Source organism: Lampris incognitus, chromosome 5 (assembly GCF_029633865.1).
Source record: "Lampris incognitus isolate fLamInc1 chromosome 5, fLamInc1.hap2, whole genome shotgun sequence".
NCBI lineage: Eukaryota > Metazoa > Chordata > Actinopteri > Lampriformes > Lampridae > Lampris > Lampris incognitus.
In genome coordinates this window covers 53,109,529-53,133,559 of record NC_079215.1, presented here as the reverse complement: position 1 = coordinate 53,133,559, position 24,031 = coordinate 53,109,529, and the positions used below count along the sequence as shown (strand labels likewise).

General features: G+C 42.4%; 2 protein-coding genes across 2 annotated transcripts in view; one reads left to right on the top strand and one right to left on the bottom strand.

Moving 5' to 3' along the window:
* Positions 1-434: 434 nt before the first annotated feature.
* ptpn9b (protein tyrosine phosphatase non-receptor type 9b) lies at positions 435-17,687 on the bottom strand. The gene is made up of 13 exons (XM_056280075.1): positions 17,643-17,687; positions 15,732-15,875; positions 15,108-15,197; positions 14,350-14,474; positions 13,911-14,016; positions 13,651-13,761; positions 10,128-11,014; positions 9,633-9,729; positions 8,933-9,002; positions 8,538-8,616; positions 7,057-7,207; positions 3,868-4,075; positions 435-3,672 (listed from the first exon to the last, which is right to left on the bottom strand). Exons 1-13 carry the CDS (start codon positions 17,673-17,675, stop codon positions 3,449-3,451), a joined length of 2,325 nt encoding a protein of 774 aa, XP_056136050.1. The 5' UTR covers positions 17,676-17,687; the 3' UTR covers positions 435-3,448.
* Positions 17,688-19,854: 2,167 nt separating this feature from the next.
* polq (polymerase (DNA directed), theta) overlaps positions 19,855-24,031 on the top strand; it is a 53,625-nt gene continuing 49,448 nt past the window's right edge. Inside the window, exons 1-4 of the mRNA XM_056280556.1 lie at positions 19,855-20,110; positions 20,271-20,470; positions 20,583-20,759; positions 20,860-20,990. Coding sequence (XP_056136531.1) covers positions 19,881-20,110; positions 20,271-20,470; positions 20,583-20,759; positions 20,860-20,990 — 738 coding nt within the window. The 5' untranslated portion in view covers positions 19,855-19,880. The remainder of the gene's footprint in view (positions 20,111-20,270; positions 20,471-20,582; positions 20,760-20,859; positions 20,991-24,031) is intronic.

Here is a 24,031-nt window from a genome sequence, read left to right as displayed (position 1 = left end):
GGTCCACTTCTGATGCTCACATGCCCATTGTAGGTGTTTTCGACGGTGAACAGGGGTCATCGTGGATACTCTGACCGGTCTGCGGCTGCACAGCCCCATACGCAGCATGCTGCGATGCACTGTGTCCTGACTGACACCTGTCCATCATAGCCAGTATTGCTAACTTGTTCCACAGTAGCTCGTCTGTGGGATCAGGCCAGATGGGGGGAGACCCACACAATACTGGCCTGTTTTGGCTGATCGGTGTTATATATTTCCCACATTTGTGTGTGTGTGTGTGTGTGTGTGTAAAATTGTCGAATACATCTCAAGTGGTTTTCTGGATGGACGCAGCTGAGCCGGGAACAAGCGCAGCGTGCCAGGAAACCTGAGCGAACGACAAAGTGAAATGTCCAAGTTCACACATCTTATCTACAGAGACCACAGCAGTCGTACATTCGTTCAAGATAGTAATACCAATGCTTTAATGGGACAGCCAAGCTGACAGCATGTAAAAGGCCATTATTCAATCACGAGAACTTAACGGCACGAAAAAGAAACACCAGAGACGAAACACACGGAGCATTCTCAGCTGTTCGTGAAACAACTTAAAACAAAAAAAAGGTAGCACGGTGGGGGGGGGGGGGGGGACCGAGAGTCTTTCACATACATACGCCATTTGTCTCCAGTACTAAAGCTATACACAATCTTTTGACAACATTCCCCCTGGTGCCGGAGAAGTCCGTCCGTCGCTGTGATGGCAAAGGCTGCATCGGTAGGTCCATGCTAGTAGGCTGTTGAGGATGTGTGTGGTGACACAGAGCGGTCGTTAGAGGTGAGCCGGGGCCTTTGGCATAGAGGGTTTCGCAGGGTCCACAGCTGCCATCATCCACGTCTGTCTCGACCAGCTCGCCCGGACACATTCACCCTGTAAACATTCAAGGCTCTCTCTCTCTCTGTCTCGCCATTCGAACGCCATCACTTTCAGGACGGCTCACTCCCCAAACCCCAACCCCCTTCTTCCCCTCCTGGACACCGAGCTGGGGTTTTTGTGACCACAGACGGCAGCAACAAGTCTCTTTTTGTCCTTTTTTTTTTTTTCTCCTTCTTTCGAGTTTTTGCTTTGTCCTTGGCATTGGATTCAAGACAGCAAGACAAGTTATTGTTACGCAAGGTTTTTGTAACAGGCTCTCAAAAACATAATACCTTTTTTTTTTTTTTTGTGTTGTCCTGGATCCAACAGTCACTTTTTTTGTCTTTTCTTTTTTTTTGTACAAGTCAGTTCTGAAAATACTATGGCAAGCAACATTTTTTTCCAACAAATTTCATCGTAAACAGAAAATATATTTTCGCTCCCCCGTCTGATTTGTTTAGCTTATCAAATTAAAGAACGGTTATGTTTTCTTCTGAGCGTCGTACCAACATTCATTGATTCTTAATACTTTAACTTTTACAAAGACATAAATATAATAGGATATACAATAAAGTATACTGTATAAAATACAAAATAACAATGATATAGTTTTTTTTCTAAATGATAAATCACCAGAGGCAAACCCAGAAAACGGATCTTTGACACTAGGCAAAAAACACTAGTAGAATTACCCCCTGAGGTCAAATGATAAAAAGAATTGCCATTTTTCAAACCACACCTTTTTGTCTCCGGATAGCTCACTACTTTTAAGTGCGCTCAAAAGTAGTGCACCCCCATACGCGCCTCTAGGCGATATATGCGTCTTCCCGAGAAGGACGCAGGTCTTCGTATGCAAGTGCACTACTTTGGGTCAAATTTGCCGTGTTATCCAGACTGCGAGACATCATGCTGAGGGAAACCTGAAGGCACAAACATCTGAGGCAGCGTATGTCTCAAGAATAGAGGAAACAAAAAAAAAACAAAAAAAACACACAAACAGTGGTGGTGTTAAGGGAGCAAAACTGAAAAAGTAAAAAAAAAAGAAAAAAAAAAAGCAAGAGTGGAAACACGTTTTAGGTGAGGGTTTACGTCTAAGAACGACAAGGCAGTGAGTCAAGTGAAAAGGGGCTATGTGTAATATTTGGGCATTCCTGAAGCTTAACATTGACTAAGAAACATCAACAGTGGTTGCTGAGTGATCGTGACTCATTGGAACAGAGTACACGAGAGAGACAGACAGACAGACAGACAGACAGACAGACAGACAGACAGACACACACACACCGGGAGCTGACTGATCTTGCGGTTTAACGGCCCCGCTCCCCGTGGATTTGCCCGGCGCCCCGTCCACAGCAAACTGCCGTTCCCCCAAGATGTGTGAAGATGGCAGATACCGGCGGACATACTGGATATCTGCTAAGTTACTCTATTTGCATTTATTGGGTCTTACGCGTTTTCGATTTGTTGTTATTCGTATCTCTTAACAAGCAGAAGTTACACATAGCCCCTTGGAAGATAAGGCCAATTTAAACTGTCCAATCAGAACACTCGAACGGTTAGGATAAATGTTAGACCTGAACAGCAACACGTTTACTTCTTCTTCTTCTTCTTAATTGTTACAAACTCTTGTCTATTTTTTTCATGATCTGGCCCACCATAGAGATACCTCCTCTGAATATTAAGTCAAATATTGAACAAGGCTTTTTTGTTTTTTTTCGAGGCTGTTATGCACAATATATAGATGTATGTTACAAGAATATACACAGGCTTTCGTCTATAATATCTTAGTAAGGAGTACATCCAAGCATTCGGGGTGAGGACTTTGGCTTTAAAAAGGTTAGTCTACATATGCACAAATATGAAAAACACATTGAAAATCTCACCATAGGAAAAAAAAAAAAAAGCACAAGTACACAGAAAATAAGAGAAGATGGAGTAAATGGCTCATGTGCCGAACTAATGTCAGCCACGACTACTTGTTCAGGTATGACCATTTCCTCCCAAATTAAACAAAAATTCAAGTTTTACCTTTTCACACCCCTAAAATCTCATCTGTGTTTACTTGACCGATCACAGCATTTTGTTCAGGGTAGTGATGAGGAACAAAAGGTAGAAAAAGGGAGGAACATAGATTGGGGTTACAGGGGTTCTGTGTAGGCAAAGTTCAAGTTTGTCATTCCTCGTGTGCAAGTCAATATAAAAATGCTACAACTTGTACAATGCTCTTGGCAACAAGACAGGTTCAGGGCGGCTTGGCAGGACATGTCACTGGTTCTGTCAGTGATGCAATGCATAATTTCTCTCCCTGTGATTATTTTTTCCAGCTTGACACCTCTCTCTCTCTCTGTAAGCCCACCAACTGGTGCAAAGGAAGAGCCACTAAGGGAGTCCACTTTATTATATCAAGAGCCAAAACCAAATCCTTATATTAATTCATTCTTCAGGAGACTTGAGTCTCTCTCCTCAGCTGTGCACATCGGTATCCAAGTTTCTGCTCTCACAGCTCCTATTTCGGTCAGCTATTCCAGCAATTTCTCCGTCCCCTCCACCCCTCTGTCACTCGCTGTCGGTTTCCAGGTCTGAGTCAGACCACTGCACTGGACTGAGTTTGCCGTGGCGCTGGGCATACTCAATAACTGCTGTGTAGCAGAAGTAGTACTGATCCCAGGTCTGGATGCTGAAAGCTCGCTGGGTACGCATCCGCCGCACTGTCTGACGTACGTCCACTGTGCCGATGTCCTCCAGCCGGGACAGGCAAATGTCCAGTGTACAGAACGTACCTGTGGGGCAGAGTAGGAGGTGATGAATGCAGAAAACCAGGATGGGAAACCAGGTGGGGACACACACACACACACACACACACACACACACACACTACAACTGGACCAATCTAGATGCAAATTTGCGGTATCATCATGCCCGACAGTATCATGGTAGAAGTGCGTGTGTGTGTGCTTTCATGTGAATACATCTACCTGTGCGGCCAATGCCAGCACTGCAATGTACCACCACCGGAGGTCCTCCGGGAGGTCCTGTCCAACTGGAACCCAGGCTCTGGACCGCCGCCTCTTGCCTCTGCAAGACATGTTCGCGGAAATCCAACATGGCTGATGCACATTTGGGTACACCAAAGTCCGGCCAGCTGACATACAGGTAGTGTGACACCTCCCGCCTCTCCCCGGTCTAAGGGAGGGGTTGTAGAGAAAAAGAGAAGTAGGTCATAAATAACTCCTGTGAACATTAACATGTGCATTAGCTTGTGTTGGCTAGTTTGTAGTTTAAGAGTGAAAATGTCACATGAGCGCTCCTTAGAATACTATAACATTTGGACGTCCAGAAATTTCAGAACCCCGCCTCTGGAGACACTTAATGCTCCAGCCGGCAGAGGACAAAATACTGAGAATCAAGGGATTCCTGTCACAGTGGCAGTTCTACTTATTTTAACCTTTATTTAACTAGGAAAAGACTCACTGTGATTAAAAATCCCTTTTACAAGAGTGTCCTGGCCAAGACCAGCGCAATTGACAGGGTTGCAGATATAGGTAACAATTTGCAAGAAAAATGGAAAATTACAGTATCATAAAATATAAAAAATATTCGTACAATTCGTCAACATCAGGGATCATACAGGGGCAATGTAAATCAGTCAAAACATCTGCAGCCAGATGTGCCTGGGTGCTAGCAGCTCTATTAGGAGAACCAACACGTTTCAGCACATGGCATTTGTCAGGATTAAAAGGAAGCACATACAAAATTTCATATAAACAAAAGTAATATAAAATCCACCATTAAATAAAAGACAATGGAAATCGGCAGCCAATAGACTGCCCGTACAGAAAACATTAGTACATATTCATGTGATATACAGCAAACGGGACAATTCAACTCTGAGTAATGTGCATATGTTTAACATCTGCGCCAATCTTGTGGTTCTTAATCTGGTCCTCATATACCACCAGTACTGCTGGTTTTCTAATTTACCAGGTAGTTCATTACATTCACCTGTTATCCAGTTAGTCCAGCCTCCAACCAGGGAGGTTGCAGACCTGAAACAACTAGTGAACGTAATGAACAATTTGACAGAACAGAACACCAACAGTACTGGTGGTACCCGAGGACAGTACTGAGAATCACTGAAGACATCTTTTAACTTGTCTCTAAGCTCCTCCATCATGTCAGGAAGCCATATCAACAATTCCAGAAGGAAGGTAAAGACAGGGAATACTGTGGTTCCTATAGACTGATGTCACTTTTGATTGTAGACTTAAAACTATACACTTCAACTATCTCTAGATGAGCTGAACATTTTTTACCTGATCTAATCCAAGATTACTGTCTTTTCATTCACTGCCAGTAATGATTACCCAACATCTATTTAAAGCCCGGGGCAAGATTATATCAGTTTACTGGGTGTGGAAAGAAAACTAGCATAAGATATGCAACTCTCCAGCAGCCAAAAGATAAAGGGGATTTGCCCTACCAAATTCACAGCTATATTTTTCATGCAGTGCAAATAATATTTTGTGTAGCTCAGAAACAACACCGAGGTGAAAGGACACAGGGATCAGCAAACATGGACCCCACATACAGAGCCCTGTCGGACAAATGCAGCCATCAGGTAAGAGAGGTGAACTGAACACAATCACAGCCTTTACACTAGAAATATGGTTTATCATAGTGAAAACATATAAACTAGAACTACAGAGAAGGTTCTGAGCTGGTTTGCATTTGATAAAAACTTTAAACCAGGAAAGTTTAGTAAAAGATTCAGGCACTGGACAGATAAAGGTGTAACTGCACTGTGTAAAATGGTTTTGCAGATTTGAGGGGAAAAGATAGTCTTGAAAACTAAGCGTTTTTTTTTATACCTATAATTACAGGACTACCATAAAAGGCTGGTTGAAGCTGTGATGAATGTATATATACAGAATAAAAGCTAGAATAATTCCTTAACTATGCTCTGATAGAAAGTAAACAGGACACAACATTATACGCAACAGAAATGGGAAGCAGAACCAAATAAAAGCAATAAGAGAGGATGAATAATTTAACATATGTAAGACAACACAAAACCACCTCATGAGGGTGGTTAGTTTGGTTGGGGGAAAAACAAAAACAAAAAAAACTTGTTTCTTTATCACACCTAAAATGAAGAGGAAACAAATCTAAATGATAAATGGGCTGCATTTATATATATATATATATATACTAGGCCTAGCACTTTTCTACGCTGCAGAGCACTTGAAAGCGCTTTATGGTTAATGCCTCATATTAACACATATCTAGATGCACCTGCCATGTTGGAGGTCAAGCGAACTTGTTGATGCTGGCCATTCACATGTACTTCTGAGCCACCAAAGATGAATGCTTTCTGTGAAATTACTCACTCAGAGATAAAAAAAAAAAATAGGTCTAGGGATTTTACATCCCCAAAGACTGTAAGATCCTGTACCTTGGTAACTTGTCAAAGGATTTGGTTTTGGGAAGTGACACTGCTTGTAGCAGGTAAAAAAGCTATTACCACAAACTAGTACGAGTATGAACCCATGTCTGAACAATGGGTTAAATCTGTTAACGGAAATATATAATATAGCAGAATTTACCTCTAACTTCAGACTTGAAAATGGCTTACTTCAAACTTAATGGGAAAACTATTCTAAATATTTGATAATACTGTATATACTGTATTGATTTAATGAGCAGATAATACCAACTGTTCCTGATTTACTTTCATTTCTACTTTTCTATTTCATCTTCATTTGAACTTTGTGGCCCGTTTCTTTTTAAACCTGAAAAATACCAATAAATAACCCCCCCACCAATAAGTGACAACCCCCCCCAACAAACACCAAATATGAGTAGACTGCCCAGCCCTACCCAAATACAAGAAATGATGTCCTAAGAGAGCTTATAGACCTCCCCTTCCTCCATTGAATAACCTTTAAAAGCAATTTCCCACAATCTGAAGCTCAATGGAGTCGATCAATCAATCAATCAATCAATCAATGTCAAGTTGCATTTTATATAGCGCTGTGCAAGTCAGTGTAAAATTACAGCAAACAAACACTCTCAAAACCAACAATCAATTTTTGCAAATTTAAGGCCATTTGAACATTTTTTAAAAAGGATTTTCCACACCTTTGCACCCGATGACAATATCTCACCTGTGTGTTGTATAGCTCAAGGTGGGAGAGTCTGAAGTCCTGAAACACCTTTATGTGCACGTTCCTGACCAGGAAGGATCCATGCTGTTCGGTCCTTCCATCATCCGGTGGCCAGTACTGACCACATTTCACACGGCCACGCTCTACCACTCTGGGACACAGAAAAGGAATAGAGCCCTCAGCTGATCCATCACCCTGCCACTCAGTTAACACTCGCTCTATAACTTTCATAAACACAAGCCCCCGCCTGCTACACATGAAGGGTTCTGTGAAATACAGACACTTAGCACGTTTTCACAACTATAGTCAACAGACTATATTGTTCCGAATCAGGGACTAATTTGTTTGTCTTTTTTGGGGGATTTTCCCCCCCTTTTCCTCCCCAGTTGTACTTGGCCAATTACCCTATTTTCCGAGCCGTCCCGGTCGCTGCTCCACCCCCTCTGCCGATCCAGGGAGGTTCTGCAGACTACCACATGCCTCCTCCAATACATGTGGAGTCGCCAGCCGCTTCTTATCACCTCACAGTGAGAAGTTTCACCAGGGGGACGTAGCACTTGGGAGAATCACGCTATTCCCCCCAGTTCCCCCTCCCCCCTGAACAAGCGCCCTGACCGACCAGAGGAGGTGCTAGTGCAGCGACCAGGACACATACCCACATCCGGCTTCCCACCCGCAGACATGGCCAATTGTGTCTGTAGGGACGCCCGACCAAGCCGGAGGTAACATGGGGATTTGAACCGCCGATCCCCGTGTTGGTAGGCAACGTAATAGACCGCTATACTACCCAGACGCCCACTAATTTGTTACAATGTTGCACTCGCACCCTGGTTCGGTTTGTTTTCACACGGCACTACTTAAAAACAGACAAAAATTGTTAAACTAACGCCTTATGCCAGCAAGCTGTTCCTTCATTGGTCAGAATCTTCATGCGGGAATTTCATCACTATCTTCTGAAAAGAAAAACACTGGAACGACACATCCAAAATGGGGCAAACTCACAAGCTCATCATGGCAGTCGTCGCAATTCTCTGGTTCTACCAGTGTTACCAGTACAATTATCACATTCACTTTGAACGTGAATCTAGACTTGGTTTTGAAAATAATGTGTTGATGCATTTCGTGCGAAGATGTGCAGCTTTGAGACACTTCAGTAAGAGAAGGCTCACTTTAAATAATGCATACAGTGACATATTCACCCAAAAATTTCTATTCTGAAAACGCACCAGGTAAGCTTGTTTTGGTCCATTAGGTTGGATTGCATTCTCACTGCAAACAAACCGCTCCAGCGTTCAATAGGAAGCGAGCCGAGACCTCCCTTTCTTGGCAATCTCGGCCCGATTGCTTTGTCCTGCCATCTCAGTGCGATTGCAGTATTCACATATGCCCAAACAAACCGATCTTTGGGGGGGAAACACTCCCAGTTTCGAAACAACTGCTCCAAACGAGCTGGGTTTGAAAGCACCCTTAAAGAGTCTCACCTGGTGGTCATGACGATGATGAGTACCATCTGCTCCCATACCATGCGCCAGAAATCGCCAAAGGTTTTTGGTAAAGGACCTGGGGAAAACATGGACTCTGTTACACCCAAGTCACAAAACACTGTACACTGGAGGAATTAAATCAATTCAAAAGTGGAGTCCGATTAAAGAAAAAAATATTTAACTGAACTGACCCTACAGGATATCCTGATTCAAATCTATAATAACTACAGGATATTCTGATTCTGTACTTTGATACCAGTTGCCTCCAGAAAGGATGGGGGATGGGGTTAATATTTTAGAAAGTAATGAAATTTTAAACATTTTGATTCTATGTACACAAAAAGAATGAGGGGGCATTAAAGAACGCAACAAAACAATGTCTGCCCACTCACCCTGAGTAGCAATGTAGGCATTACTCCGCTTGTACCCGTCCATGAAACTGGCGTTAATATAGTCTGATGTCTACAGAATGGACAGCAAAAGAGAGACGTGACAAACTGCTTGGTGTCATGTACTGCCCCCTAAAGGGATATCAGATTCATTACAACCAGAGGCTGACAACAACATTGATTGTCCATATGAATATTAGCAGTATCCTTCCAAAATAATGTCAGTTTCAGGCAAGAATCCAACTCAATTTAAATGCCAATGCTGACTTGCTACCAATCGTTCTAATAAAAAGGGGGTTATAAAATCTTATTCTGGATCCATATAACAACATGCTATAATCTGCAGATTCACCCAGTACAAATTCTAACTAAATATATTTGTGTAAGGACTGTTTTTTTCTCATTAAATTCGCTAAATTGTCCAAACTTCTTTCTCTATCTGCTCATCTCACTGGCAAATCCAAACCATCTTTATTATGTTCACCTTTCTTTCCAATAACAAAGGCAAAAACATGTGAATGCAGCAGAAGACATTAAAATAAGCTTTTTAAAATCTCTCTATTCTATCTAGGGTGATTTTGGCAGTGCTGTAATTTTCAACTGCAACTGTCAAATTACATTAGCTGGAAAAGAATAGTAAGACACTTGTGTGTAGTGGATACAGAGCTCAGTCAGCATGAGAAGGAAGTAAGTGAATTACTACCTCGTCCTCGTCATCGCAGAGCTGGCAAAGTCGTACTCGTGACTGGTCCAGGCAGAGAACATCACTGTACCTGTTCTTTATTTGATTGGACAGCTTCCTGTAAACACAAGAGGTAAATACAGCTTGACGCAACATAACTGATTCAAATTGCAGGCTGATGTTTTTACTTGCTGAATTATTCATAAACTGCAGGAAATGGAAACACACACACACACAAGTTTGGTTTTTCTATGCTTGGGAGGACCCTCATAGACAGCAATTATTCCTTCCTCCTAACCCTCATTTTAACCAACAAAACTGCATGGCAAACCTTTAACCCAAATCCTAATCCTAAAACAGACCCTTGACATGAAAACCAGCCTGAATGTTACTCAGTTAAAAACTCAAATTGCCTCATAAATACAGACCAAGAACACCCAGGCACACACACCAACACGCATGCGTGCGCACGCACACAAAACAGTACTGCTAGGGCTAAATTGCTCCTGCTCTTACTTGGAGTAGTCAAAGGTGCCTGCTGGTGGCTCCTTGCGGATCTCTTCATACTCCTGGTAAATACCCTTTTTCTTCTTCCTCTTCACATGCTCCACAAGCTCCAGCACTGTCATTCCTCCTTGTTCAGGCATGTGAACAGACACCTCCACACAGGGGTCCTCTTCCTCGGGACCCCATGATGATGACAGGGGCTGGCACTGAGAGGATGGCTGATGAGCGGTCCGTGGCAATGACTTTTGGGGCAATGGGGGTACCCCTTCCTCTTCTTCACCCTCTTCATTTTCCTCCTCTGCATCCTTATTTTGAGATATGTGGGCAGAGTCTGTTGCCTTGTCAACTAGTTTCTCCCCATCCTGATGCCGGGGGGTGTCAGGAGGTGTGTCTGACTGGGGAGGAGGCTGGTGGCTGCGACCATTCAAATTAGCATTGGAGCAACTGCCACTAAAGGTCGTGTTAGCCCCGCTCACTGCTGAGCCATTCCAGTGTTGGTGGTTCCCCTGTAGCTTGTTAGAAGCAGAATGTGGCTTCTGCTGGTATAGACCATGGTCTTGAGTCCTGCCCTCCACTCCACTGCAGTGGTTGTGTGGGTTAGCATTGCTATCATCATAGCAGTTTGAGTTAGCCATGGCTAGCTCAGAAGCTAATGGTGTATTTATATGGGTGTGGGATAAGGTAGCGCCTGCGCTAGTGTTGCTGCACTCCAAGCTATAGGAGCGAAGTAGGCTTCCCACACAGTCATTTGTTTCACCGGGAGTGGGGTTTGTGTCTATGTTCACACAGGACTGAATCCAGGCAACATGGCTATACTGGGATGTCCCACCCAGGTGCTCAGGGAGGGAAGAAACTGGGATGTGATTGGCCAACTCCAGGGCTTTTACTGTGCACACCTGGGAAATGAGGACCAGGGGTGGAGAGTGGAGGACATCAATATCAAGACAAGAATAACACACCACTATAGGAAACACATCCTGGATACATCAGAGATGAAAACAAACAGTATAAAACAAAGACAACATATCACACATTGACCAGAAATATAGAAACCCTGCCCCTGCAGAAGTGCTCCCTTTACATTTGCATGTGTCACTATATAAACAGGTGCATGCAACAGCAACTCCATTTCCACACTTGCTTTGGGTGTTAACAGGTTACCGAGAATGGTCTTAAAGGGTGCTCTATCCAACTCTTAAAAGGGCCCGATCGTTGGTGCCAGGATGGCGGGTGTGAGCACTGTCAAGACCACAGAGTGTCTGGGCTGTTTGAAGGTGGTAATCTCAAAGGTGTAGGGGAAGTGACCCAATTAAGCACACCAAAATCCAAGATTCTAATGTCTTCTGGCTGGTATTTGAATTATTTCCTAATAAACTGGGTTGCAAACAGAATAAATCTAAATTAATCTCTCATCTAAACCTCTCATCTAAACCTTCCAGGAAGATTTCCTTATGAAATCAGAAATTACCCTTTAACCACAAATGTTAAAAGTCTGGACTGGACTTATAAGGCACCTGTGTACCCTTTAAGCCCGAGTGTCCCACATAGGCCCAAACAATTTACAATGGAATTTATACGTCTTACACATCAAGTACTTCATATATAATAGACAGTACTCAACCTCTCTCATTGCTGAATCATCAAAGAACTTTTTTTCCCTGGATGTGCATCAACTTTATCTTTTTGTTTTAGTCTGTCTCAGGGCCTTTCTATTGGCCCCACATTTCTTTGGTAACGCAGCAAGTTTCTGACTCTTTCCAACATAAAAATCACAACAAGCTTTTATCATGTTCATGCAACCTCTATAATACAGTCTCCGACAGGCCATTTTGACCCTGGAATAAAAACAATGTTATTAGTTCACCGCTTTGCTAAACTAAAGGGAAACGCTATAGGATGTTTAATTATGACAAGGGATACAATGAGTTTTTGGCTTGATGGGCTTATCAGGAACAACAGCGGTAAATAGCATATTTTCCTTGATAATTTGTGGTAAAAACATTTAATTTGTTTGAATTAAAAAACATTATTTCTTACATTTATTTTTTGATTGAACTTGTTAAATAGTTTTATGTATAAGTCATATGTCAAAAGACATTACTTGTAATATTACTGTTCATTATAAGCAGACATCCATTATCTGATTATTTATTTTGTGAATTTTAACATCAGAAACAACATCTAAATATAATTTATCTTTAAAAGCATGTAAACCATTTTGGTTTTATGTGGTCTTTAACCTTTTTTCCCTTTTCTTTGAAGCACTGCCTCTAACACCACTGTTCAGGCAGTATTTTAAGCTAGCTAAAGACTGATGAAATTTTTTTTCAACTGATTTTTGCCTCTTAACAGCAAACAAAAAAATAATGTAAGGTGTGAATTGATTCATCAATCCCTTAATTCTATTAGTTTTATCCATACGTACCATATTTGGTCACCAAATGTCTGAAAGAAAGCCTTCTTTTATGGGCTCGGTTAATGGGGTGTTTTGGGACAAGTTCAAAAATTACTGCTGTGCAGTGGCTGATCATAATCATGCATAAATCAAGAATATAACATTTGATTAGCACTAAACAAAGGCAACTTTGCTATAACACATTTATGCTGTTGCTGTGAAAAAGGAATCTGCAACACTTTGTGAGATTTTGTAGAATTTGGAAAAAATAAAAAAAGGAAAAAAAGAGAAAGTCAGCTTACATAGTATAGTACCTGTAATACTTGGGCTTATTTGGGTAATTTCCCCAAACAATGAAAGGAACAGAACACCTCATCAAAAAACGTTTGCTATGTGGGAGGTGGTTCTTGGCAGATGAACGTGGGAGAGACATGGGGTGGCTTGGGCCATAGCAAGTACTCTCTAGTTCACAGTATGGCAATCTTATTGCAAAACAACTGTGGGGTACAACGACCATTTTCAGAACACAATGCATTGCACTTTTGCCAGTATGCAGTGTAACAGCAAAGGACCATGCAGGGGACCGCTCCTGTCCATGGTAAACCACCAAAGGTGGTTTCAGTGGGCTAAGAAACAACAGCAAAGGACTGTTGGTGACTGGAAAAGGTTGCATGGTCTGAAGAATCCCAGTTCCAACAGCACCACCACGATGGTAGGCTCAGTGTTGTGCAAACAACAACTGTACAGGTGGGGGGGAAGTGTAATGGTTTGGGGGGGCATTCAGCTGGCATACACTGGGTCTATTAATACTTGTAGAAATATGTCTCGATGCCACAACATACCATATCATTGTAGCAGACAGGTTCATCCATTTGTGGCCATCATATACCCCCAAATGGATGGGTACTTTCGACAAGATAATGCTCCCTGTCACAGTGCAAGAATCATCCAGGAAAGGAACAAGGAACACCGAGGTGAAATTACATTAATGACCCAGCCACCTTAATCACCTGATATCCATTCCACTGACCACCTTTGGTGGTTAGGGTCCATTGCGGTGCTGAACAGAGGTTTCTATTTTTCTGGTCACTGAGCGAATATTGTAATATTCAGACATGAGCAAAGACACCTGCATACCCTCTCTCTCAGCTTCTCATGCACAAAAAGGCGAAGGACGGCGAAAGGAGCTCGGAACCAAAGAGGCGATGAGACAATGAAAACACATTTTAGGCGAGCCGGGAACGCCCCCTGGGAAAACAAATACACATCCATCACTGGGCCTGTAAAATGACAAGCTACGCGTAGTTTCTCTTAAAAAAGTGAAAGACAAGTCCTCTGACATCAAACAGAATGGTGGACTCAAGGGAAGAAAATAAAAACAGTTTTTTCAACCTTACCTTGAGCAAGTTGAGAATCTTGACACACAGCTCATAGTCAAAGTTTCCGTAGCTGGAGTTGGTCATGTCATAAATGAATATAAGTCCGTCTCTTTGAGTTTGAAGACTAGTGGAGTGAAAGAGAGAAAGCAACACGAGTTAATCAAAAGAATAGCAGCATAAGGGGAGTAGTAGGGTAATTCTGTTGCCACTGTTTTTTCCCAAAAAAATACTATGCCACAGGCTTCAAAGCAGTAGGCCTCAAATCTATCAAAACCCCAAACCTGGTTTTAATACTATTAAAAAAAAAAAAAAAAAGAACACGAAAACAAAAAACATACAGGTGGAAGAGTCAAAAATCAAATTGGAAGGAGGAAGAGAGGATGAGAGATCAAAACAATTAAGGAAAGAATGCTGGCAATAAAAAAAAAAAGGAATGCACAGAAATCCAATGTGTCACCTCTCTATGGCTTTATCCAGCTGATAAATGATAGCCTGCAGCACTGCTTTGTGAGTAGTGATGTCTGGCCGATGGAGACGTGCAGTAAACAGAGCTAGAGCCGCACCTTTTGCATCACGGCCAGGCTGGGAAGGCAGACAATGTTAGGGCATCACATACAACATTAGTTCTAAACTCCGGTCCTTGGAGCCAACATTACTGCTGGTTTTTTATTCTTCCAGATACTCCCTCTATCTAATCAAGGGGTTTTAGACCTGGCTCTACAGATGAACATAATTAACTAATTGGCAGAATAGCAACGCTGTGGGCCCCAAAGACCTGAGACAAGAACCACTGATATACACCATCATGCAAAATGTATGAAAAGAACTATTTTCTTATATCCATTTTATTCCTATTATTCTCCATTTCCAGTCCACTTTATTCCCATCTAACCTGTTTACTCATATTTGTTATATGTTAATTAAAATTTTTGCTATCTTGTGTGGCATACTATAAATTTTTACTGTCAATGCCATTAAGTAAAATACCCCAAATATGCAAACTTTTTTGCCAGATAAATATAACGTTATACTTAGGCAATCTCCATAATTATGCTATGTAGTTTGTTGATAACAGCAGCTGCATTGAGAAAACAGATACTGATACTGATGAAACACACACTGCTACTGTTTGAGTAACAATGTGGGTGTATTCTGCAGAACATAATTTGGGAAAGAGCTTTCAATTACCTTGCCTGTAACAGATAAAAAACTCACCAAGACTGTGAATTTGCCACACAACAGCTCAGAGCGTAGGGGCTCCTCATCAGGATTGATGTTAAAGATGCCCTCTTTGATTCTTGTGTTCTGAATGGATAAATGAAGAGTTGAGAAAGATGAGGGAAGTAATTAACCCATGTCTGTGAACCCATGGTATAACTAGTAAAGCTGTATTGAATAAATGAATAAATACATACATAAAAACTAAGAAATACAAACAAATAGCATGTTGAAGTCTTTTGTTCCAAAATTTGCCGATAATTTTCTTATTATAAAGCAATTACTTAATGCAGTTCAGTCTGATCAAAGTTTGGCAGGCTAAGACTGAAAATAATTTATAGAAAATACACATTTGTGTAATTGTACAGCAGTCAAACTGAATAAAATAACACTGATGTTGATGAGAAACAAATTATCGGCATTTATCTGGTGGTACATTCAGCATATTTTATGCAAACTAACAGAAGGATATTATACATTTGAAGGGGGATGGGTCATTAGTCCAAATGGATCATTTGGATCCAAACATTTTCTGGACAATGGAGGTAAAAAACGCTCATGATTGGCTTGAAGTGGAAGTGGAGTCATTAATCATCAGCATAGTCATCCATGATGCCATACCTTGTATGCCTGGAAAAGGTCGATGGCTCTGGAGACGTCAAACTTACGGGCCATGAGGAACTTAACAGCTGTGGGCTCAGAGACCAGGCCAGCACTGTGGGGCTGCTCCCTACTACGTACTTTATTCAGGAACTCCTCCACGGCCTGGAGAGACAGAATTGGTGAGGTAAATGAACACAAGTAAGGCAGCACAGAGAGAAAGAAGTGGTATTTGGGCAAAGGAGAGGGGTTGTGGAAAAAGATTTATCAAAAGAAGAAAGACAATAAATTGACAAAAGTAACAGGCAAGAGCAGAGAAATAAAAGAAAACTGAAATAGATGAAACACAGCAACGATGGAAGAGAATCTGACAACTATTGCTCACTCTCTGCCAAGTAATATTCATTGTCTGTTTACAGGTTGTCCTCCTAGAAGCAGGCAGCAGTAGACAGGAGCGCACATTTGCCACAAAGCAAAATTCATCGACTTGTGCAACAGTTTTTACTAATAAACCAGCATATTAAAAGGTTAATGATTCAGACACTACACCAGACTGAGTACCCATAAGCATTAACTGAGTTTGACTTAATAAAAGAGTAGCAAGTGTTATGAAAAAAAGATGACAAACTCCCAACAACTGTCTAAACAAACTAATAGGTTCATATCATTCTGGGGATTTTATCGGTGGTTAGGTATAACTTCAGTCACAAAGTATTTTGACTCAAAAGTTCAATTAACAAAAACACCCGACGATCACTCAGCACTTGTTAGCCTGCCTGCAGCAGGGCCATGTGCATTCTATTTATGGGGGGGGGGGGGTCATTGCAATTGTTAATTTTTGTTGTCAATTTTTGTCAACAGTATTTTTACCAGTAATTAAACTGCAGCTCGAACATGGTTGATGGCCCCGATTACAATTATCTTGAGATAGCGTTCTTCCGACTTCAGTTTGGAAAAAATTGATAGCGAGTCAGATAAGATGGTGAAAGTCAGTTGCTTGATTTTTTTTATGCCCTACAGTTATATGGATCTAGGATCGAGACAGAATAACTGGCTCTGTAGTTCAAGTCAATATTTTTGTCAACAAGCCAGTTGGCCTTATTAATCTTGCCAAAGGCTATGCCAATGATAAAATGAAGCCGTTATCAGAAGCTCTGTGACATGTGTCGCTTGCCATCAATGTCAGCCCCTTCCTCTTTACTCTAGAGTTGATGGCACAACAATGCTAGGAACTACGGAACCAGTTCTGTGAATTGTCGGCCGTACATTTGATAACCAGGGCATTACTACCTTGTTGACGAGAGCACTAGCTGTGCATGAATCATGCCCGCACCATTCCATCTCAAAATGTCATAGACTCTAATCGCACACAGTTACATTACCCAACAGAGCAATTATGCATTTCACCATAATTTGGGACGGTGTAGCGGGCAGCTAATCTAGATGCTTAAAGTAACAATAACGGGCTAGCATTGGCTAGTAGCTGGGTAGAGTGCATGTGGTGGCTAGCTACCAAACGCCAATGTTATAAGGCAATAGCCACTCCTATACAAACCACTAAATAACGCTTCGTCAACAATTATCTGCACTGATGTGGCGAGCCGCTGCGGTTGTCTATGCGGTCTAACGTGGCTGTAAATATCCTGGGTAATCAGCGGCTAGAGCGCCCGAAGAAACTATCAATCACTGTAGCAAACGCCATCATGCTAAAACCTAGCTAACGTGCAGGCTAACCGCTGTCAGCTAGCGACACACGGGATTCGGTCAGGACGTGAGGGCGCTGAATGATGGCTGTTTACCACACCGCCGCTCCCAAGAACGACGTCTGTTCCAAACATATGAACACAAATCGACAAGAGGGGGCTCTGCGACTCAGCGTACACGTTAACGTATGACAAGGAGGTGAGACAAAGTCCGTTAACCGATCTTTACCAGCTCCTCCTGGGCAGTCAGGGCTTCCGCCATCTTGAAGCCTCCGCAACGTCGCGACGGGCGCGCCCACTACCCGTTCGCTCGTGCTCACGGGGTGTCGAAGCCCCGCCCCCCACCGCGCTTCCATACTCGACGTTCTCTTGAAATGACGCCTAACGTTAGCGTAAAACGCCCGATTACCCCCCAGCCTGTGTTTACAAACCGGCTGGTTAATTCACCATGTGATCCCTGTTATAGTAAATATGCATTGTAAGAACTTTGCCCTTAATAAACATGTCTTCATTCATACTTTTGCAAATACGCCGTTTAACTTGGAAACGCTTTGCAACGTTTTTTTTTTTTTACTGTCAACTAATTACCGATTCTTCTGTCTCGTTAGCTGGGGGGAACATCGAGGTGAAATCGTTGTTTTGGTGTGACTTGTCTGTTATTCCGCGTTAATAGTAGTAGTGATGGTAGGAAAACTAGTATTAGAAGTAACTGGGCAAAAAAACTTAACATTGAATTCCTCATGAATACGCCTAGGACGACAGCTGTGATTCAAAAGCGCTAGTTATTTGGCGTTCATCCGGGCGACATTTTCTTTTTCACTTGAACATAATTCATTTAAAGCTCGCCGCCATCGGACCAGCGTATGGTTTCAAGGCCAACACTTGTTAGCGAGCTACTAGCACTACTACTTCCGGCCGCTTCCGTTAGGGGTCGCCACAGCGCTAATAGCCCTGGTTTAAAATGATCAGGTAGGAACCTTGGGATTTACTCTTTTGCGACACCGGACTGTTTTTGTGAAACACCGTGGCGGTCCGAGCAGAGCGGGTTCTTTTGCAATTCGCGCTGTTGATGCCAGCCAGAAGTTACGTCGGAATTTTATTTAGCAGACGCTGCTTATGTTAACATGTAGACACCACAGCATTTTTGACACTTAGTTCTGTTTTTTTTTTTTGCTTGCTTTTAATCATCACTTGTTGCCCATGAATTATTACCTCGTAAACTGCTACGACGCTACTTACTATCATCTAGAGACACTGTTGTCAAAACCACTTTACACCAGGTTGTAAGCATGAGCACCAAGGGTCCTCCACCCAGAAAGAAAAGCCACATGGGACAGCACCGAATCGTCAAGAAAAAGAGGCAAGTTAATTAAAGAATCTTAATCATAAACTTTTAGAACTCTATTATGGATGTTGAACTTGCTAGTTGCTTGTAAAATATGGAATAATTTCAGTTTAAGCACCATTTCAGAAGCCTCTATACATTGTTAATAACTGTCACGCATTATCAGTGCTACCTTTTAATAAACTTGTATTTTCTTTTTGTTGCCGAGTACAGCTTTCAGTCCACCAATGAGCCATTAACAACAAGACCCTCTCAACAACATCAGGCTGGGAAAGCAATTAGTATTTCAGACTCAGAAAGCAATACTAGAGATAACCAGAGAGTCACCAATATGGTAAGTTGACTGCTTGATGAACACTGGCTGTGTCCCGAAATCTCTCCCTATTTGCTAAATAGTGTGCTATGTTCATCTTCCTCCATTTGTTTGAATGTCTTAATTCTAAATGTAAAATGTATTCACTATTTAGTGCCCACAATGCAAGTCAAAATATACAACGCATTTACACTACGCTAACAATACCACAATGCAATCCTTTGCCTCTTCTGCTTGTGCACTCTTCACTATCAAATATCATGTGATGGGTAGAGAAGACGCTGCAAAATGATGATTCAGTGGTATCTGAAATCTGTTTATAATTTCCTTTCGAAGACCCTGTTGAGTGTTTATGGAATAGTGAATGAGGGAGTGATACTGGACAAAACTTGCATCTCTTTCTTGTTCTCTAATTTAAAGAATATCTTGAAATCTCTGTCTGTGTTACCTCTGTCTTCTTGAAACACACAAACCATGAATGACCTTGTCCTTTTGTTTTCTTGATTTAGGGTAGAAAACCAGTATTTTATCCAAGAGAATACTCCTTTGCTCATAATAAGGAAATGCTTCAAATGTTAGCGTTTCGGGATTCTGCAAAGTCTGCAGTTGACAAAGGTTCTTCAACAAAATTAAAAGGAGATGCACAGGAAGTTCCAACTTCACCAGCTGCTTTTGCCTCACTACTTTCTGCTGTGCCAGACAGAACGAGGAAAAAGAATGAGTTAACACAGATTGATGACAGAGCAACGCTCAGGCTCGCAAGCCAAGGACCTCACAGAGCATGCAAAACTTGTAGCCCACCTGCACAGATGACAGATGGAAAGATATTATGTCGACTGGCTGTCGATTGTGAGAGACCAGGGGGGAGAGCTGACTGTACAGACCTCGCCCAACAGCTTCTTTTCAGTGAGGATACAGAGGGAGCAGAACATAACCAGAAAGGCCAAGAGAACTGCCGTTCAACACCAGTCTCTATCTGCCCCAATGGCCACTCTCCTCGTGAAATAAATCCCTGTTGGGAAGCAGACACCTCCAGCAGGTGAGTTTTAACTTGCCTGAAAGAACTTCAAGTATCATTCATGAACTCATTTATTCAGACTAACACTTCCAGTCTTTTAATAGTCCAAACACATCTTTTTGAATCTACATTTCCACAGACAGATGCACAGGTTTAACAAAAAGATCTTCCCTCTTACCAGAGACAAATGTGGGCCTGATACGAACACCACTTCACCTTTAGATGTCTCTGGGAACTATATTTTGTTTAGTCCCACTCAACTGGCAGAAGCGAGGAAGAGGGCAGAGCTCCAGCGGTCATCACAGAATCATTCAGTTTCTGTGCTCACTGTCCCTGCTGGCTTAGATCTTAGTACACACACTGACTCTTTCACTCAGAAAGGTGAGTCTTTGTCAAGAGGAAATATATTGGACAATAATTTTTTTAGGCTTAAGAGACTGTCTACCTCTGTTCTTGTATGTGTTAGCATGTATCTTTTTGTGTGCCCTATCAGGCATTGCCATGTGTGCCCCTGTTGAGCAAGCTGAAAAGCTGTTGCTATCCAGCTGGAATTTACCTAAACCAGTCCTGAATCGGTACCAGAAATATGGAGTGACACATATGTTTGAATGGCAGGCTCAGTGCCTCACTGTCGGACAGGTGCTGCTGGGACGTAACCTGGTCTATTCAGGTAAACTTTACAGACTGGGATTCAAGAACTCGATAACAGCTCACAACTCTGAAAATGTATGTTTTGGCTAAGACAATCATTTCCCCCCTTTCATTCTCAGCCCCCACCAGTGCTGGAAAGACTCTGGTGTCAGAGCTACTGATACTGAAACGTGTGTTAGAGACCAAGAGGAAGGCTCTTTTCATCCTGCCATTTGTCTCTGTTGCCAAGGAAAAGATGCACTACCTGCAAGTGAGTAAAAGGTTAAAGAACGTGTGTGTGTGTGTGTATATATATATATATATATATATAAGGTTTTTTTTTCAGAAACCGTCAATGGTGTTGATAAGTGCTCAACAAATGCGGAGCGGAATATCAATATAAATGTAGGAAAAAAAACTTTTAATATATAGCAGTACAAGCTTGTTTTGTGTGTCGCGCACTCATCGGCTGCTAATGTGATTCAACAAAGAAAACACACAGTATGACACAGGTATGACAACCTTCTACATAGCAACGTCACCAAATCGTACAAGAAGGCCACGAAGTCCGCCGAAAGAGACGTCACTATAAAGGACAAAAAAATTGCATCGGACCTGAAATTGGATGGCCGCATTGATGTCACCGCCCGCAAGCAAGCCTTTATACCCATTGGTTGCTGTGCACCGTAACTAGGGGCGTGATGCAAGGCAATGTATTTATTGGCTCTATGTTTTTTCTTTGTTGTTTAACCACATTGACAGCTGATGAGTGTGTGACGCATGAAACAAGCTTGTACTGCTGATGAGTGCGTGACGCACGAAAAAAGCTTGTTCTGCTATGTATTAGTTTTTTTTTTCCTACATCTATCTTAATATTCCACTCATTTGTTGAGCACTTTTATCAACACCATTGACGGTTTCTGGGGTAAAAAATGCTATATATATACAGCTGATGATTGCTTGTGGCATGAAGCAGGCTTGTGCTGTCATAAAGTATTTACTTGACTAACTGGATTATTTTGCTCCTTATTTGCTAAGCACTTTCCCTACCGTTGAGTGTTTCTTTTAACAAAGTTATATATATATATATATATATATATATATTTAACCTGGAAACCATCCAACCACGAATAGTGCTGATAAAAGTGCTCAACAAATGAGGAGCGGAATATTAAGATAGATGTAGGAAAAAAGGCTTAATCACATTGGCAGCTGATGAGTGGCTGATGCATGAAACAAGCTTGTACTGAAATGCATTAAAGTTTTTTTTTTCTTACGTCTATCTTTATATATATATATACACATATAGCGTTTTTTTTTCCAAAACAGTCAATGGTGTTGAGTGCTCGACTAATGAGGAGCGGCATATCAACAAGGATACAGGAAAAAAGATTTTAAAAGATTTTAATGTGTATGCATATATATAAATATAGATAGATGTAGGAAGAAACTTTCATTCATAGCAGAACAAGCCTGTTTGGTGCACCTTTAAACAGGCTTTTTCTGCTATGAATTAAAGTTTTCTACATCTATCTTAATATTCCATTCCTCATTTGTTGAGCACTCTTACTAACACCATTGATGGTTTCCGGAAAAAAAAAACACACACACACGCTTGCTTGCTGGTTGTCCATCGTGCCCGATGATGACCATCTTCTTCTATTTGTGGGTCCTTTGAGGACTCGGATAGCAGAAGATACCTGCGCAGAGATGGTTTTTAAAGTGGCATGGGGGGTGCGCTTCTCCCAACGCCACATGACTTGATTGTATAGGAGATGGTTCCGATGGCAAGGGGGATCCCTAGACGACCGGCACCTCCACACAACTGCAGGGGGCTGCCGGAAATCCAGTTTTTCGGAAACCGCCTCGAAGCGTACCGCCACAGCTTGCTTTTCTGTTGGGGTAAGCTCCCTTAGCCTTATGTCTTCCCGGACTCACCTACAAGGCAGCGGGGCAGTGGTTGATAGGTGCCAGGGCATGTCCACCAGGGTGGGCCTGCACACCATATCTCTGGGGCCCACTGCTGCTCCAAGATCCCCTGCCAAGTTAGCCTGGGGCCGCAAGACCCCAGTTACCACGTGTGGCCACGGGGAGGCCTGGCAGGAGTCTTGGTGAAGGAGAGGCTATGTACTGGCAAGGGAAGGCTTACACGCTAGGATGCGTCCCTATTCGCCACAAAGGCTAGCCAGCGGCAGCAAGCTAAGGGCAGGAAGGACACAAGCGGGTTGGAAGAACACATGCACCTTCCCTCCAACTACACACTGCTGCACTAGACGCATCACAACACCGTGTGTGTATGTACACACACACACACACTGATCAGCCAAAACATTAGAACTACCTCCTTAATATTGTGTAGATCCTCCTCGTGCCGCCGAAACAGCTCTGACTCATCAAGGCATGGCCTCCACAAGACCTCTGAATGTGTTCATTGGTATCTGGCACCAAGACATTAGCAGCAGATCCTGTAAGTTGTGATGTAGGGCCTCCATGGATCTGACTTGTTTTTCCAGCACATCCCACAGATGCTCGATTGGATTGAGATCTTCGGAATTTGAAGGCCAAGGCAACAATTTGAACTCTTTGTGATATTCCTCAGACTATTACTGAACAATTTTTGCAGTTTTTTTTTTTTTTAATTCTCCCCAATTTGTATCTGGCCAATTACCCTGCTCTTTTTTGAGCTGTCCAATTCGCTGCTCCACCTCCTCTCTGCCGATCCGGGGGCGCCCCGACTGACCAGAGGGAGGCGCTAGTGCAACGACCAGGACACATACCCACATCCGACTTCCCACTCGCAGACACGGCCAATTGTGTCTGTAGGGACGCCCGACCAAGCCGAAGGTAACATGGGGATTCGATCCGGCGATGCCGTGTTGGTGCAATGTCCTGCTGAAAGAGGCCACTGCCATCAGGGAATATCGTTTCCATGAAGGGATGTATCTGGTCTGCAACAATGTTTAGGTAGGTGGCACATGTCAAAGTAACATCCACATAAATGCCAGGACCCAAGGTTTCTCAGCAGAACATCACCCAGAGCATCACACGCTCTCCGCCGGCTTGCCTTCTTCCCATAGTGCATGCTGGTGCACACCAAGGTATATACATCTTGGGTGCCATCCCAAGGTGTATATACCGATCAACCAAAACATTAAAACCACTGACAGGTAAGTGAATAACATTGATTATCTCGTTACAATGGCACCTGACATTGGGTGGGATATATTAGGCAGCAAATCAAGTCAGTTATTGTTCTGTTGGAAGCAGGAAAAATGGGCAAGTGTAAGGATCTGAGCGACTTTGACAAGGGCC

What these genes read in the sequence shown, in the direction of transcription:
- ptpn9b (XM_056280075.1), bottom strand. Translation starts at nt 17,675, where the DNA reads ATGGCGGAAGCCCTGACTGCCCAGGAGGAGCTG. An exon ending in ACCTTTTCCAGGCATACAAG is followed by an intron (nt 15,198 to 15,731) that starts GTATGGCATCAT and finishes TTATCCATTCAG; the next exon opens with AACACAAGAATCAAAGAGGG. An exon ending in TTGAGCTATACAACACACAG is followed by an intron (nt 4,076 to 7,056) that starts GTGAGATATTGT and finishes CCCCTCCCTTAG; the next exon opens with ACCGGGGAGAGGCGGGAGGT.